The sequence below is a fragment of the Rhinoraja longicauda genome, chromosome 9, assembly GCF_053455715.1.
Source record: "Rhinoraja longicauda isolate Sanriku21f chromosome 9, sRhiLon1.1, whole genome shotgun sequence".
NCBI classification, from domain to species: domain Eukaryota; kingdom Metazoa; phylum Chordata; class Chondrichthyes; order Rajiformes; family Arhynchobatidae; genus Rhinoraja; species Rhinoraja longicauda.
In genome coordinates, this window is record NC_135961.1 from 2809190 (window position 1) to 2826917 (window position 17728).

Here is a 17728-nt window from a genome sequence, read left to right on the forward strand (position 1 = left end):
AATCGTATACATTTCGATAAGATCCCCTCTCATCGTTCTAAATTCCAGTGTATACAAGCCTAGTCGCTCCAGTCTTTCAACATACGACAGTCTCGCCATTTTGCACGTGAAGAGAGATTAAATCAGAAGCGGCTAATCGCGCCAGGAGTTTTAGATTTTTGTTTTATAGAGATGCAGCGCAGAAACAGGTCCTTCGGCCCACCGAGTCCGCGCCGCCCAGCGATCCCCGCACATTAACACTATCCTACACACACTAGGGACAATTTTTAAAAAACATTTTACCCAGTCAATTAACCTACAAACCTGCACGTCTTTGGAGTGTGGGAGGAAACCGACGATCTCGGAGAAAACCCACGCAGGTCACGGGGAGAACGCACAAACTCCGTACAGACAGCGCCCGTAGTCAGGATCGAACCTGAGTCTCCGGCGCTGCATTCGCTGTTAGGCGGCAACTCTACCGCTGCGCCAATGTCAAGTGATATACTTGTAATGCTGAAAATTGGTAAGTGGTTGAGATGGTAGATGGAGGGATGAGATTGACTGTTCCTGGGACATCTGATGTAAGGGTCTCAATAAAAGGAGCAGGGCAAGCAATGAGTAAAATATCCTCAAGCCGAAAGGTGGTGAATCATTGGAAATGCGTGCACACAAGATATGAATGCTTGGTTGCTATGGATGTAGAAAGCTGAGATTGATAGATCTTAATTGAGTTGGTGCAGGAAACCAACTGGCGGGAGTGACATGTGATGAAAGAATGGATCGACTGGGCTTCACTGGAATTTAGAAGGATGAGAGGGGATCTTAGAGAAACATATAACATTCACAAGGGATTGGACAGGCTAGATGCAGGAAAAATGTTGGGGGAGTCCAGAACTAGAGGTAACAGTTTAAGAATAAGGGGTAGGCCTTTTAGGACTGAGATGAGGGAAAACTTTTTCACCCAGAGAGTTGTGTATCTGTGGAATTCTCTGCTACAGAAGGCAGTGGAGGCAAATTCACTGGATGTTTTCAAGAGAGTTAGATATAGCTCTTGGGGCTAGCAGAATCAAGGGATATGGGGAGAAAGCAGGAACGGGGTACTGATCTTGGATGATCAGCCATGACCACATTGAATGGCGGTGCTGGCTCAAAGGGCCGAATGACCTACTCCTGCACCTATTTTCTATGAAACTAGTGGTGAAGCCAGAGGGTAGAAATGATCTTATTGAAGGGTAGAAGAGACAGACGGGGTTAATTGGGCTGCTGCTGTTTGCATTTGTCGTACGAGGATTAGAAAGAGGATGTTGAAAGATTGGTGCACCATCGAGGCTGACCCTGACCAGGCTGACCATCCATGCTGACTTCAACAATCTTTAGATTTAGATTTAGAGATACAGCGCAGAAACAGGCCCTTCGGCCCACCGGGTCCGCGCCGCCCAGCGATCCCCGCACACTAACACTATCCTACACCCACTAGTGACAATTTTTACATTTACCAAGCCGATTATCCTACAAACCTGCACGTGTTTGGAGTGTGGGAGGAAACTGAAGATCTCAGAGAAAACCCACGCAGGTCACGGGGAGAACGTACAAACTCCGTACAGTACAGGATGGAACCCGAGTCTCCGGCGCTGCATTCGCTGTAAGGCAGCAACTCTACCGCTGCGCCACCGTGCCGCCCAATCTGCCCAACATGCGCCTGAAGTCCCTTCTGCAAAGCCTTCTGGTCTTCAGCCAAATCCCTGGAAGACTTTGACGCCAAGACTGAGTGGCGCAGAGCCTGGAAAGATGCCAACACCAATAACAGAGAGGTGATCACAGACCCCACAGTGAAACCACCGGGATTTGGCCTCCATCGCAAGCAATGGCTAACCCTGAACATGACCCGCACCCTCCATGCAAGAACAGCCCATCACCTGCACAAGTGGGGGATGACAGACAGACAGCCCTGCTTGTGACTGCGGATATCCAGACCAGACCATCCCACACATGGTGAATGACGGCTCACTGAGGCTTTTCCCTGGTGGCATCAAGGCCATCCACCCAGCAACTGATGCTGCCTGGCCTGGATGTCTACCCTTGGCCTACAACTTTAGGCTGTGCATGCCACACGCAAGAAGAAGAAGATACGAGGATTGAATTTCATGTTAATTACTTTAATTTCACGTATCTTGTGTTTTATGACTGTTGGCAGACCAATTTCCCTCCTGTTATAAATAAACTTCTTTCGAAGGCATTTATTTCACAAAATGCTGGAGTAACTCAGCAGGTCAGGCAGCATCTCGGGAGAGAAGGAATGGGCGACGTTTCGGGTCGAGACCCTTCTTCAGTCTGAAGTTTCTCTCAGCTTTTTTCCCGCTAATATATTTAGGTTAGTGCTATATCAAATTCATGAAACCATCCTGCAAATTTTATAAAACTGTTCATTCTCAATCAGTACCCCGTTTATGTTTCTGTAATTCGAGTTCGTCAGTGTGCAGTGTTCTTAAAGGTGCCTTAGTTGGTGAGTGCAGTCGTGCCCTATACTTTGATTATAAGGTTGAGCTACAACGTAACTGAAAATGTGTTGAGAATTGTGGAGAACTGTTCTTTAAGTCGGTTCTGTAAATCTTTGGATCTTCTGAATATATTTTCTGGTTGCTTACAGGTAATCAGAAAATGATTGTCTACAGTTGGATACTCTGTGTCAGGGCAGCACGGTGGCGCAGCGGTAGAGTTGCTGCCTTACAGCGCCAGAGACCCGGGTTCGATCCTGACTACGGGTGCCGTCTGTACGGAGTTCGTACGTTCTCCCCGTGACCTGCGTGGGTTTTCTCCGAGATCTTTGGTTTTCTCCCACCCTCCAAAGACGTGCAGGTTTGTAGGTTAATTGGCTTGGTATAAGTGTAAAATTGTCCCTAGTGTGTGTAGGATAGTGTTATAGTGTGCGGGGATCGCTGGTCGGTGCGGACTCGGTGTGCCGAAGGGCCTGTTTCCGTGCTGTATCCTTAAACTAAACTGTGATATGATCTAGGAAAGGTGAGTGAATGAAGCTGTGGTTAGGAGGCTGTTGTGTCACAGTTCGCTACAAATCCTTTGATGTAACACGTTTGTCTGAGCTAACATTCGAGTCTTCTTGACCGTGTCTCATTTGCAATGTTGTCGTCTGGTGTAATGCTTTCTTTTTTCGATCACTTCTAAACTGGTTGAAGTAGGTTTGGTCTACGTGATGATCGCTTTTATGCCCAGCTCTGGTTGGAAGATGAGAGTCTTCTGTGGAGCAGTTGGAATCGGAAGGGTCAGTGTCTTGCAGAAGCTTACAGCGATTGCTCAATGAAACATTGATATTGCTCCGTTTCGAGTGCTCCTGAGTACAGTCAGACCCATGTGTAAGGTTCGATGTTGCATTACTGTCCATTGATTTTATCAGGGTACCCTGGTTATCCGGGGGATATGTGGGTGCGTTCTTCCTTCTTCGTGGAGGTGCAATTGGTCCAAATGTTGTGTCCTCTGCATTTGGGCCTTGATTATTGCCAGGTCCGTGTGAAGCTCTGAGGCTGGTACACGGTTTATCGTGTGTGGCCTTGTGTTTCATCAGAGGGGATACCTGTTTGATCCTTTCTGAAATACTTAAGCAAGACAATGATGGTGGTTTTTCAAGACGGTCAGAATGTGATGTGGCCATTGTACACGAGTCTGATCCATTATTGCTTGCAGCCTCTGAACTACAGTACTGTGGAAGAAAGAGCAGGGTTTTAAACATTTGAATACATTGTAAATATATATTATAAGAAAATAACTGCAGATGCTGGTACAAAACGATTTATTCACAAAATGCTGGAGTAACTCAGCAGGTCAGGCAGCATCTCGGGAGAGAAGGAATGGGTGACGTTTCGGGTCGAGACCCTTCTTCAGACTGATGTCGGGGGTGGGACAAAGGAAGGATATAGGTGGAGACAGGAAGATAGAGGGAGCTCTGGGAAGGAGGAGGGGAAGGGAGGGACAGAGGAGCTATCTGAAGTTGGAGAAGTCGACGTTCATACCACCGGGCTGCAAACTGCCCAGGCGAAATATGAGGTGCTGCTCCTCCAATTTCCGGCGGGCCTCACTATGGCACTGGAGGAGGCCCATGACAGAGAGGTCAGACTGGGAATGGGAGGGGGAGTTAAAGTGCTGGGCCACTGGGAGATCAGTTGCGTTAATGCGGACCGAGCACAGGTGTTCAGCGAAGCGATCGCCGAGCCTGCGCTTGGTTTCGCCGATATAGATAAGTTGACATCTAGAGCAGCGGATGCAATAGATGAGGTTGGAGGAGGTGCAGGTGAACCTCTGTCTCACCTGGAAAGAATGTTTGGGTCCTTTAATGGAGTTGAGGGGGGAGGTAAAGGGACAGGTCTTGCATCTCGTGCGGTTGCAAGGGAAAGTGCCCGGGGTTAGGGTGGTTTGGGTAGGAAGGGACGAGTGGACCAGGGAGTTGCGGAGGGAACGGTCTCTGCGGAACGCAGAGAGGGGAGGGGATGGGAAGATATGGCCAGTGGTGGGGTCCTGTTGTAGGTGACGGAAATGTTGGTGGATGATATGTTGGATCCGCTGGCTGGTGGGGTGGAAGGTGAGAACGAGGGGGATCCTGTCCTTGTTGCGAGTGGGGGGATGGGGAGCAAGAGCGGAGCTGCGGGATGTAGAAGAGACCCTAGTGAGAGCCTCATCTATAATGGAGGAGGGGAAGCCCCGTTTTCTGAAAAACGAGGACATCTCGGAAGCCCTAGTCTGAAACACCTCATCCCGGGTGCAGATGCGGCGTAGACGGAGGAATTGGGAGTAGGGGATAGACTTTTTGCAGGGGACCGGGTGGGAAGAAGTGTAGTCCAGATAGCTGTGCGAGTCGGTGGGCTTGTAATAAATGTCCGTCACTAGCTTTTCTCCTGTGATGGAGATGGTGAGGTCCAGAAACGGGAGGGAGATGTCAGAGATAGTCCAGGTATATTTAAGGGCAGGATGGAAATTGGAGGTGAAGTGTATAAAGTCAGTGAGTTCTGCATGGGTGCAAGAGGTAGCACCAATGCAGTTGTCGATGTAGCGGAGGTAGAGTTCGGGGATGGGGCCAGTGTACGTCTGGAACAGGGATTGTTCGACGTACCCGACAAAGAGGCAGGCGTAGCTAGGGCCCATGCGAGTGCCCATAGCTACGCCTCTGGTTTGGAGGAAGTGGGAGGAGTCAAAGGAGAAGTTGTTGAGGGTTGTAAATATATATTGATTGTCTGTCTGTCTCTCTATCTGTCTCTCTATCTGTATCTCTGTCTGCCCCTCTGTCTGTCTGTCTGTCTCTCTGTCTGTCTGTCTCTCTCTCTCTCTCTCTCTCTCTCTCTCTCTCTCTCTCTCTCTCTCTCTCTCTCTCTCTCTCTCTCTCTCTCTCTCTCTCTCTCTCTCCATCTGTCTCTCTATCTGTCTCTATCTGTCTCTATCTGTCTATCTGTCTCTATCTGTCTCTATCTTTCTCTCTATCATCTCTCTATCATCTCTATCTCTCTCTCTCTATCTATCTTCTTGTATATATATATATATGTATTTCTGAGATTTGCTTGTGGACATGTGGACCTACAGCCAAAACGGTAAATGATAGCGCCACAATTTTAGCACCACCTTAATCACCATTGTCCTGGCGACTGTTAATGAAATGTTTTATTTAAATTGGTCTTATATTTTTAAAGTTAGAGAGATTTTTAAGTTTTAAAATCACCTTTCTAACCGACGTCTTAAAGGTGCTCAGCGTGTGACGTCACAATGGGGCACGTACGACTTTAATTGTGCTTCCCTCCCCCCTCCCCCAAACAAGATGGCTGCTGGCAGGAGGGCCGCCCGGGGTCAGTGGCTCCCTCTCCCCTTTCCTCCCCGCTCCCCCAAACAAGATGGCCGCTGGCAGGAGGGCCGCCCGGGGTCAGTGGCTCCCTCTCCCCTTTCCTCCCCTCTCCCCCAAACAAGATGGCCGCTGGCAGGAGGGCCGCCCGGAGTCAGTGGCTCCCTCTCCCCTTTCCTCCCCGCTCCCCCAAACAAGATGGCCGCTGGCAGGAGGGCCGCCCGGGGTCAGTGGCTCCCTCTCCCCTTTCCTCCCCGCTCCCCCAAACAAGATGGCCGCAAAGAGTTGTCTGCGTTGAATATTTTATGAAGGGGGGGGGGGGGGGGGGGGTGGGGGGAGGTAAGTGAATGGAGGGACCAATATATCATGTTCCGAACCTTTCTGTGGAAAGGTCTTTAGTATTTGAGGCAGATGTGATAATTTATGTGAAAAAGTAATTTATTTCCATGAAAATGCAACCCGCCTCCCGGCCCGGGTGGCCGCCATTGGTGGAGCGGGAGCACGTGGCCGCTGGCTGGGTGAGGTGACGTGGGGCGCTGGGCGGTGACGTCACCTTGTCCCTTATTTGGGAGTGAGATAGTTGGCAACCCCTAGTATCTGTACGCTGTAAATGACTCAATCGTAATCGTGTATTGTCTTTCCGATGATTGTTTAGCACAGAACAAAAGCTTTTCACTGTACCTCGGTACACGTGACAATAAACTAAACTGAAATGGAGTGCCATATCCTTGTGCTCTTAAGGATAGCGGAGTCAGGGGGTTTGGGGAGAAGGCAGGAACGGGGTACTGATTGAGAATGTTCAGCCATGATCACATTGAATGGTGGTGCTGGCTCGAAGGGCCGAATGGCCTAATCCTGCACTTATTGTCTATAGATTAAAAACATTAATTTCAATGGATACAAAGAATGTTGCAGAGAAAGCCAACTCACCAAATGATCTTTCAGTTGTATTCCCACAGGTAAAAGAACGGGTGGTTTTGAAGAAATGGACAAATTATTCTGCAGGCTACGAGGAAGTGAAGAGGTTGTAAGGTGCTGTGGAACTTGATGTAGCGGGAAAGGGGTTAGTGTGCCTTCCAGAGATTCCGCTCCTGGAAAACAAAGCAAGGTTCATAAACAATGGTGTGTGTGTGAGCAGGTTCATGCCTGTGAATGTACAATGGGGCGGGCACGGTGGCGCAGCGGTAGAGTTGCTGCCTTGCAGCGAATGCAGCGCCGGAGACCCAGGTTCCATCCCGACTACGGGTGCTGTCTGTACAGAGTTTGTACGTTCTCCCCGTGACCTGCGTGGGTTTTCTCAGAGATCTTCGGTTTCCTCCCACACTCCAAAGACGTGCAGGTTTGTAGGTTAATTGGCTTGGTATAAATGTAAAAATTGTCCCTAGTGTGTGTAGGATAGTTTTAGATTTTTAGATTTAGATTTAGATTTAGAGATACAGCGCAGAAACAGGCCCTTCGGCCCACCGGGTCCGCGCCGCCCAGCGATCCCCACACATTAACACTACCCTATACCCTCTAGGGACAATTTTTACATTTGCCCAGCCAATTAACCTACATACCTGTACGTCTTTGGAGTGTGGGAGGAAACCGAAGATCTCGGAGAAAACCCACGCAGGTCACGGGGAGATCGTACAAACTCCGTACAGACGGCGCCCGTAGTCAGGATCGAACCTGAGTCTCCGGCGCTGCACTCGCTGTAAGGCAGCAACTCTATCGCTGCGCCACCGTGCCGCCCTGTGGGATAGTGTTAATGTGCGGGGATCGCTGGTCGGTGTGGACTCGGTGGGCCGAAGGGCCTGTTTCCAGGCTGTATCTCTAAACTAAACTAAAAAACAAAAAATGTACTTACCCGATTTATTCTCCATTAAATGTTTTATTGCCTGTTCTGCTTCTGCTGCACTCGTTGTTTTGATTTGCTTCACGTTATATGGTTTGCTTATACCTGTTCTTGGAGATGTCTGTGGAAACAAGATTATATTTTCTCATGAAACTATTACGTTCTCAACAGCACAATAAGGAACTCAACCTTCGTGGGCAGCATGATCACATTTAAAGTGTCATTTCCTCCACACTGATTATAAGTAACTATTCATAAACACCTTTTAATATTTTGGTTTCACATGTCTTTAGTTTGGTTTAGAGGCACAGCGCTGAAACAGGCCCTTCGGCCCGCTGAGTTCACACCGACCAGCGATCCCCGCACATTAACACTATCCGACACCCACGAGGGATAATTTACACATACACCGAGCCAATTAACCTACAAACCTGCTTGTTCACAAAATGCTGGAGTAACTCAGCAGGTCAGGCAGCATCTCGGGAGAGAAGGAATGGGTGATGTCACCCATTCCTTCTCTCCCGAGATGCTGCCTGACCTGCTGAGTTACTCCAGCATTTTGTGAATAAATCGATTTGTACCAGCATTTGCAGTTATTTTCTTATTTAACCTACAAACCTGCACGTCTTTGGAGTGTGGGAGGAAACCGAAGATCTCGGAGATAAAACCCACGCAGGTCACGGGGAGAAGGTACAAACTCCGTACAGACAGCACCCGTAGTCGGGATCGAACCTGGATCTCCGGCGCTGTAAGGCAGCAACTCTACCGCTGCGCCACCTTATTTTCATCATCTCTCCCATCTGCCCAACATCTACCTCTCCTGCCTTTTTTTTTTTCTGCTTTTGAACAAGTAACCCCAACTCCCTGGGAATTGCTATCAATGCTCACATTCACACTGCCATCAGCACTGGAATTTAGTTTCCCAGTATTTCTGGCATGAACTTGCCTTCAATGTTTGCACGAACAAGTGATGCAGATTCATAATACAACTCGCACCAGGATTTCACTTTATGTCATTCCTTACAACAAACCATCAAGTCAATCCTCAGAAAACTCATGCCTTTCTTCTTCTGTTTTAAAGCAAACCTCACATGTCTGACTTTAGTTTTCTAGTTCAGTTTAGTTTAGAAACACAGTGTGGAAACCGTTTATCCAAATGCATATATATCTTATCCCTCAGAATCCTCTTCAGTAACTTGCAATTCAGTAACAGGGCGGCACGGTGGCGCAGCGGTAGAGTTGCTGCCTTACAGCGAATGCAGTGCCGGAGACTCAGGTTCGATCCTGACTACGGGTGCTGTCTGTACGGAGTTTGTACGTTCTCCCCGTGACCTGCGTGGGTTTTCTCCGAGATCTTCGGTTTCCTCCCACACTCCAGAGACGTGCAGGGTTTTAGGTTAATTGGCTGGGTAAATGTAAAATTTGTCCCTAGTGTGTGTAGGATAGTGATAATGTGCGGGGATCGCTGGACGGCGCGAACTCGGTGGGCCGAAGGGCCTGTTTCTGCGCTGTATCTCTAAATCTAAATCTAAAATCGAAATAGGCCCTTCAGCCCACCGAGTCCGCACCGACCAGCGATCCCCGCACACTCACACTATCCTGCACCCACTGGGGACTATGCCATGCCAATTAACCTACAAACCTGTACGTGTAGGGTATTGACATGGATAGAGAACTGGTTGGCAGACAGGAAGCAAAGAGTAGGAATTAACGGGTCCTTTTCAGAATGGCAGGCAGTGACTAGTGGGGTACTGCAAGGCTCGGGTGCTGGAACCCCAATTGTTTACAATATACATTAACGATTTAGACGAGGGAATTAAATGTAACATCTCCAAGTTTGCGGATGACACAAAGCTGGGTGGCAGTGTGGGCTGCGAGGAGGATGCTATGAGGATGCAGGGTGACTTGGATAGGTTGGGTGAGTGGGCAGATGCAGTGTAATGAGGAGAAATGAGAGGTTATCCACTTTGGTGGCAAGAACAGGAAGGCAGGTTATTATCTGAATAGTGTCAGATTAGGAGAAGGGGAGGTGCAATGAGACCTGGGTGTGCTTGTGCATCAGTCACTGAGAGTAAGCATGCAGGTACAGCAGGCAGTGAAGAAAGCCAATGGCATGTTGCTTCATTGCGAGAGGATTTGAGTTTAGGAAGGAGGTCCTACTGCAGTTGTACAGGGCCCTGGTGAGACGGCACCTGGAGATTGTGTGCAATATTGGTCCCCTAATTTGAGGAAGGACATTATTGCTATTGAGGGAGTGCAGCGTAGGTTCACTAGGTTAATTCCCGGGTTCCATCCCGACTACGGGCGCCGTCTGTACGGAGTTTGTACGTTCTCCCCGTGACCTGCGTGGGTTTTCTCCGAGATCTTCGGTTTCCTCACACACTCCAAAGACGTGCAGGTGTGTAGGTTAATTGGCTGGGCAAAGTAAAAATTGTCCCTAGTGGGTGTAGGATGGTGTTAATGTGCGGGGATCGCTGGGCGGCGCGGACCCGGTGGGCCGAAGGGCCTGTTTCCGCGCTGTATCTTTAAACTAAACTGAACCCTGTATTTTTTTCACTCTTTAGCTGTTCACGTAGTCATTCCACTACAGAATGACTATTACATTCCAAACATTCCACTATGGAGCGACTATGGAAATTTAAGGAGAGACGTTCACAGTTCTGAGGGATTCTGCCGAGAAGAAATAACTGCATGTGCCAATATTTCATTCTTCAGTAATTAAACAGAGTCAATTGAACTAAATTGGATATTCAAACAATGAAAGGGAATGATAAAATATAAACTGCACAGCTTTGAACGCTGGAATAACAAACTACTGACAATAATGAAATCATGCTATTCGTACAGGATGAAACGGAACTAACATCTCAACTAGATTATTTTTCAAGGAGGCTGACAGAGGTTTGGCATCACTAGTTATCAAATATACTGGAAATATTCAGCAACTGGAGCCACATCTGCACAAAGGAAAATAGAGTCTACATTTCAGGTCCAAGTCACTTCCTCGGAATTTTCTTTCTCAGCTTTTTCACAACACCTCTATTTTTATACCTCCTCTACCTCCTCCCTCGACAACATCGACGACTGCATTGGTGCTACCTCTTGTACCCATGCAGAACTCACCGACTTCATCAATTTCACCACTAATTTCCATCCTGCTCTTAAATCTACTCGGACCATCTCCGACATCTCCCTCCCGTTTCTGGATCTCACCATCTCCATCACAGGAGACAGACTAGTGACCAACATCTACTACAAACTTACTGACTCCCAGAGCTATCTTGACTACACTTCTTCCCACCCTGTGTCTTGTAAAAAACTCTATCCCCTTACTCCCAATTCCTCCGTCTACGCCGCATCTGCGCCCGGGATGAGGTGTTCCACACAAGAGCATCGGATCAGTCCTCATTCTTTAGGAAACGGGGGATCCCGTCTTCCATTATGGATGAGGCTCTCGATGGATCCCGATGGTCAAGGAACCCGATGGTCCTTTCAGGTGAGGCAGAGGTTCACCTGCACCTCCTCCAACCTCATCTCCTGTATCCACTGTTCCAGGTGTGGACTCCTATACATCGGCAAGACGATGCGTAGACCGGCCTATCGTTTCACTGAACACCTCCGCTCAGTCCGCCTTGGCCTAAGTGATCTCCCGGTTGCCAAAGTGATGGCCCATTCCCATCCTGACCTCTCCATCCTGGACCTCCTCCACTGTTAGAGAGGCCAAACGCAAATTGAGGAACAGCATTTCATATTTCGTTTGGGCAGTATGAATTTGGTTTCTCAAACGTCAAGTAAACCTCGCTTTCCCTCTCTCTCTCTCTCTCTCCATCCCTCCCCCCCCCCCCCCCCCCCCCCACTGGAAAACTGAAGATATATACACTGCTTAGAAGCAAGAGCAGGATTATGAGTGAACTAACCCACTCTTCCACAGAAGCCTCAAATGCTCCATGGGTCAAGTGAGCTCCCAGAGATGGTGCACTGATGAACTTCAATTTGGATTACTTACAGACAGCTGGATTGCCGGTGGATAATTCTGCACTGCACTGAAGGTACAGGCCTGAAAACAGCCGTCATCAGACGGGTGCAAAATATCAGACGCAGATTTCTTCATTTTTGGCACAGCTGGAAAATAAGGATGGAATTAATGCAAGGTCAACAAAAGACAATTAGTGGGTTACGTGGGCAATAGTGGTTGGTATTGGACTTCTTCTTATCGAGCACACGTCACAAGATTAGAAACGGTTCAGCCAGAGCCGAACACACTTCTCGGCTTCTGCACACAATGGCGTCTTGTGCTTCTTGTGCGTGGTGGTGGGAAGATTGGTGGAAACAGGGCCGCGACGTGAACGCTCTTCCCGGTACGGGACTGAGATTGCTCTTCGGTGGACTTCAAGTGCTGGAGCGATTCAGCGGTCGGGCAGCATCTCTGGTCCCGACCCGAAAGGATAGACTCGGCTTGTACTCGCTGGAATTTAGAAGATTGAGGGGGGATCTTATAGAAACTTACAAAATTCTTAAGGGGTTGGACAGGCTAGATGCAGGAAGATTGTTCCCAATGTTGGGGAAGTCCAGAACGAGGGGTCACAGTTTAAGGATAAGGGGGAAGTCTTTTAGGACCGAGATGACAAAGTTTTTTTTCACACAGAGAGTGGTGAGTCTGTGGAATTCTCTGCCACAGAGGGTAGTTGAGGCCAGTTCATTGGCTATATTTAAGAGGGAGTTAGATGTGGCCCTTGTGGCTAAAGGGATCAGGGGGTGTGGAGAGAAGGCAGGTACGGGATACTGAGTTGGATGATCAGCCATGATCATATTGAATGGCGGTGCAGGCTCGAAGGGCCGAATGGCCTACTCCTGCACCTATTTTCTATGTTTCTATGTCACCCATCCACTTCTCCAGAGATGTTGCCTGACCCGCTGAGTTACTGCATCTTTGGTATAAACCAGCATCTGCAGTTCTTCGTTTCAACTCTTGGACAGCTCTCACTCCAATATATCAGTCAGACCAAGCGCAGGCTCGGCGATCGTTTGGCTGAGCACCTCCGTTCAGTCCGCCTGATCTCCCGGTCGCTAAAAACTTTAACCCCCCCCCCCCCCCCTCCCATTCCCACGGTGACCTTTCTGTCCTGGGTCTCCTCCTCTGTCAGACTGAGGCCCAATGCAAATTGGAGGAACAGTACCTCATATTTTTTTGGACAGCTTAGGCTTGTATACACTGGAATTTAGAAGGATGAGAGGAGATCTTATCGAAACGTATAAGATTATTAAGGGGCTGGACACGTTAGAGGCAGGAAACACGTTCCCAATGTTGGGGGAGTCCAGAACAAGGGGCCACAGTTTAAGAATAAGGGGGAGGCCATTTAGAACTGAGATGAGGAAAAAAAATTTCAGTCAGAGAGTTGTGAATCTGTGGAATTCTCTGCCTCAGAAGGCAGTGGAGGCCAATTCTCTGAATGCATTCAAGAGAGAGCTAGATAGAGCTCCTAAGGATAGCGGAGTCAGGGGGTATGGGGAGAAGGCAGGAACGGGGTACTGATTGGGAATGATCAGCCATGATCACATTGAATGGCAGTGCTGGCTCAAAGGGCCAAATGGCCTCCTCCTGCACCTATTGTCTATTGTCTAACCCAGCAGTATGACTACTGACTTCTCGAACTTCAAGTAACCCTTGCATCCCCCCCCCCTCTCCATCACCTCCTCTTTCCTAGTTCTCCGACCAGTCTGACTGTCCCCCTGATTAAATTTTTTTTCTGTATGCTTCGTTGTCACCTTCCCCAAGCTAACTACAATCTCCTCCACATATTTCCTTGACCCGCATCCCCTTTGATGTTTTGTTTTCCCACCTCGCACTTCCTCGTCTCAGTGTCTCCCTCTCCCCTGACTCTCAAGTCTGCAGAAGGGGTCTCGACCCGAACTTATAGAGGTATACAAAAGTATGAGAGGAATAGATCGGGTAGATGCACAGAGTCTCTTGCCCAGAGTAGGGGAATCGAGGACCAGAGGACATAGGTTCAAGGTGAAGGGGAAAAGATTTAATAGGAATCCGAGTGGTAACTTTTTCACACAAAGGGTGGTGGGTTTGTGGAACAAGGTGCCAGAGGAGGTAGTTGAGGCTGGGACTATCCCACCATTTAAGAAACACCATTTAAGAACAGTCACCCATTCCTTCTCTCCAGAGATGCTGCCCGACCTGCTGAGTTACAATAGACAATAGACAATAGGTGCAGGAGGAGGCCATTCGGCTCTTCGAGCCAGCACTGCCATTCAATGTGATCATGGCTGATCATTCTCAATCAGTACCCCGTTCCTGCCTTCTCCCCATACCCCCTGACTCCGCTATCCTTAACAGCTCTATCTAGCTCTCTCTTGAATGCATTCAGAGAATTGGCCTCCACTGCCTTCTGAGGCAGAGAATTCCACAGATTCACAACTCTCTGACTGAAAAAGCTTTTCCTCATCTCCGTTCTAAATGGCCTACCCCTTATTTTTAAACTGTGGCCCCTTGTTCTGGACTCCCCCAACATTGGGAACATGTTTCCTGCCTCTAACGTGTCCAACCCCTTAATAATCTTATACGTTTCGATAAGATCTCCTCTCATCCTTCTAAATTCCAGCATTTTGTGAATAAATACCTTAAGAGTTGAAAGTTTAGCTGATTTCACTCCCTTGACTTGCTGTACCAGCCCCGACTTAAGAGTCATAGATTGATACATTGTGGAAACGGACCCTTCGGCCCAACTCGCCCACACCGGCCAACAATGTCCCAGCTACCCTAGTCTTACTTCTTGGGGGAGGCGGCCGTTGAGGAGGCTGAGGTCGGTCAGGCACTGACATCGATCTGCTCGCCGATCGTGGGCGGATTCCGCCCTGGACTGACTCCGGTTTCTTCCTGACACTTTCCACGTCATCTAGGATGTCATAAAAGGGCAAAGCTGGTTAGCTTTCCTGCAAGGAAAATGACCAAGGCATTCACTTTGATCATCTTAAAAGTCGTTACCTACCAGCCATTTCTGGGTGAGGAGGTCTGTTCAACAAAAAGTCAACAGATTCTGCAAATGCTTCTGGTGCAGTTTTGTGGTGTCCTGTTAGCAGCAGGTGCTGAGGAACAGTTTCATCCAAATCTTCATCTATATCTCCTGTGGAACAGAATAGGACGTATCTTTGGTATGTTTCAACATAGCACATTAGCTCTTTCATAGAAACATAGAAAATAGGTGCAGGAGTAGGCCATTCGGCCCTTCGAGCCTGCACCGCCATTCAATATGATCATGGCTGATCATCCATCTCAGTATCCCGTACCTGCCTTCTCTCCATACCCCTTGATCCCTTTAGCCACAAGGGCCACATCTAACTCCCTCTTAAATATAGCCAATGAACTGGCCTCAACTACCTTCTGTGGCAGAGAATTCCACAGACTCACCACTCTCTGTGTGAAAAAAAAGTTCTCATCTCGGTCCTAAAAGACTTCCCCCTTATCCTTAAACTGTGACCCCTTGTTCTGGACTTCCCCAACATTGGGAACAATCTTCCTGCATCTAGCCTGTCCAACCCCTTAAGAATTTTGTGAGTTTCTATAAGATCCCCCCTCAATCTTCTAAATTCAACAATAGTGATCTATTTCAACAGACACAATATAACCGTAAAATTTAAAGGAAGGTTATGGGATTACAATGAAATAAGATGCTTAATTTTCTTTTCAATTTACTTCAGAGAGGAGAGTTGAAAGTTTAAGAAAATAACTGCAGATGCTGGTACAAATCGAAGGTATTTATTCACAAAATGCTGGAGTAACTCAGCAGGTCAGGCAGCATCTCAGGAGAGAAGGAATGGGTGACGTTTCGGGTCGAGATCCTTCTTCAGCCTGACCCGCAGCCTGACCCGCAGCCACAAACGTTTGCATTTTAGTTAGCGTATTTACTGAATGCCGCTGTCACGGCTAAACTACCTTCAGTGTCATAATCCAGGCTGCTGAAATCAAAACTTTCTTCAAGCAAGCAAGAATTTGCTGTTGGAGACATTGGGGCAATACTGTTCCTGTTTATGTTAATTTCTTCATGAAGGTCATTCAGCCAGTTCCTAATCCGAGGTCTTACACTCACCACTCTGCCATTGACCTGTAAGACATTAAAACACATTTATTTTCCCGATTGCTGGAACAACTACAAGCCACACCTAGGCACTTTTAGGTTACCAGTAGGGTTGCCAACTGTCCCGTATTAGCCGGGACACCCTGTATTTTGAGCTAAATTGGTTTGTCCCGTACGGGACTGCCCTTGTCCCATTTTAGGCCCGGACGGCGCTATAGGCCCAGACACTGTAGGCCCGGATACTGTAGGCCCGGACACTGTAGGCCCGGACAGTGTAGGCCCGGACAATGTAGGCCCGGACACTGTAGACCCGGACAGTGTAGGCCCGGACAGTGTAGGCCCGGACACTGTAGGCCCAGACACTGTAGGCCCAGGGGGCCGCTGTAGACCCAGACAGTGTAGGCCCGGAGGCCGGGGCGCCGCCTAACGGAGGTTGCGTAGCAACCCGACTCCCAGCCTGGGCAGCCGCCATTGGTGGAGCAAGGCGATGGGTGAGGTCACGTGGGGCGCGGGGCGGTGACGTCACCTTGTCCCTTATTTGGGAGTGAGAAATTTGGCACCCCTAGTTACCAGTAGCACTGCTCAACATGACGACTGCTTAATATCACCCACTCATGACCACAACATGGAACTCTGCTTCCAATTAGCAAACAATTCCTTGGATTTGAATTCATCCTTCTCCGCACAAAATAGAGTCAAGCAAAAACAGGATGTGTGTGGGAATCTCTGCAGATGCTGGTTTAAACCGTAGACACAAACAGCTGGAGTAACTCAGCGGGTCAGATGGCATCTCTGGAGGAAAGGAATAGGCAAAGTCTCGGGTTGAGTTGCCCATTGATTTCCGGGCCCGCCGCGACGTGGAGCTTTACTTCGGTCGCCTCCGCCTCCGCGCCTTTTTCTATGGGAAGGAGTCCTCACCACCCAGTGACGACCCCCTTCTCCCCTCTCCAACGGTCCCCCTCCTCTTGGGCTCCCCATGGCGGCCTTCCACCCTCTTTGGACCTTCTCAGTTCTAACTGCCGACGTGACATCAACCGTCTCAACTTTTCCGCTCCCCTTGCCTACTCTAACCTCTCCCCCTCTGAACGAACAGCCCTCCACTCACTCTGCAGCAACCCCGAAAACTGGGCGGTCACGGTGGCGCAGCGGTAGAGTTGCCGCCTTACAGCGAATGCAGCGCCGGAGACCCGGGTTCAATCCCCACTACGGGTGCTGCCTGTACGGAGTTTGTACGTTCTCCCCGTGACCTGCGTGGGTTTTCTCCGAGATCTTCGGTTTCCTCCCACACTCCAAAGACGTGCAAGTTTGTAGGTTAATTGGCTTGGTAAATGTAAACATTGTCCCTAATGGGAGTAGGGTAGTGTTAATGTGCGGGGATCACTGGTCGGCGCGGACTCGGTGGGCCGAACGGCCTGTTTCCGCTCTGTATCTCTAAACTAAAACAGGAGGTCACTCTGACAAATCAGCTGGCTCATCTAACCTCTTATAATTCACTCTTCGGGGAAGCGTTTCTAAGATCTATAACATAGAAACATAGAAAATAGGTGCAGGAGTAGGCCATTCGGCCATTCGAGCCTGCACCACCATTCAATATGATCATGGCTGATCATCCAGCTCAGTAACCTGTACCTGCCTTCTCTCCATACCCCCTGATCCCTTTAGCAAAAAGGGCCACATCTAACTCTCTCTTAAATATAGCCAATGAACTGGCCTCAACTACCTTCTGTGGCAGAGAATTCCACAGACTCACCACTCTCTGTGTGAAGAAATGTTTTCTCTTCTCGGTCCTAAAAGACTTCCCCCTTATCCTTAAGCTGTGACCCCTGGTTCTGGACTCCCCCAACATCGGGAACAATCTTCCCGCATCTAGCCTCTCCAACCCCTTAAGAATTTTATATGTTTCTATAAGATCCCCCCTCAGTCTTCTAAATTCCAGCGAGTACAAGCCTAGTCTATCCAGTCTTTCTTCATATGAATCTGTACAGCTTCTAAGAT

The 17728-nt window shown here is 48.7% G+C and overlaps 1 protein-coding gene across 1 annotated transcript in view; it reads right to left on the reverse strand.

The window, feature by feature from the left end:
• Window positions 1–2149: 2149 nt before the first annotated feature.
• Window positions 2150–17728, reverse strand: part of LOC144596886 (synaptojanin-2-like) — a 129821-nt gene continuing 114242 nt past the window's right edge. Inside the window, exons 20-26 of the mRNA XM_078405752.1 lie at window positions 15592–15760; window positions 14648–14782; window positions 14429–14554; window positions 11656–11771; window positions 7662–7770; window positions 6743–6903; window positions 2150–3691 (exon numbers count right to left, since the gene is read on the reverse strand). Of these exons, the coding sequence (XP_078261878.1) occupies window positions 3044–3691; window positions 6743–6903; window positions 7662–7770; window positions 11656–11771; window positions 14429–14554; window positions 14648–14782; window positions 15592–15760 (1464 nt within the window). The 3' untranslated portion in view covers window positions 2150–3043. The remainder of the gene's footprint in view (window positions 3692–6742; window positions 6904–7661; window positions 7771–11655; window positions 11772–14428; window positions 14555–14647; window positions 14783–15591; window positions 15761–17728) is intronic.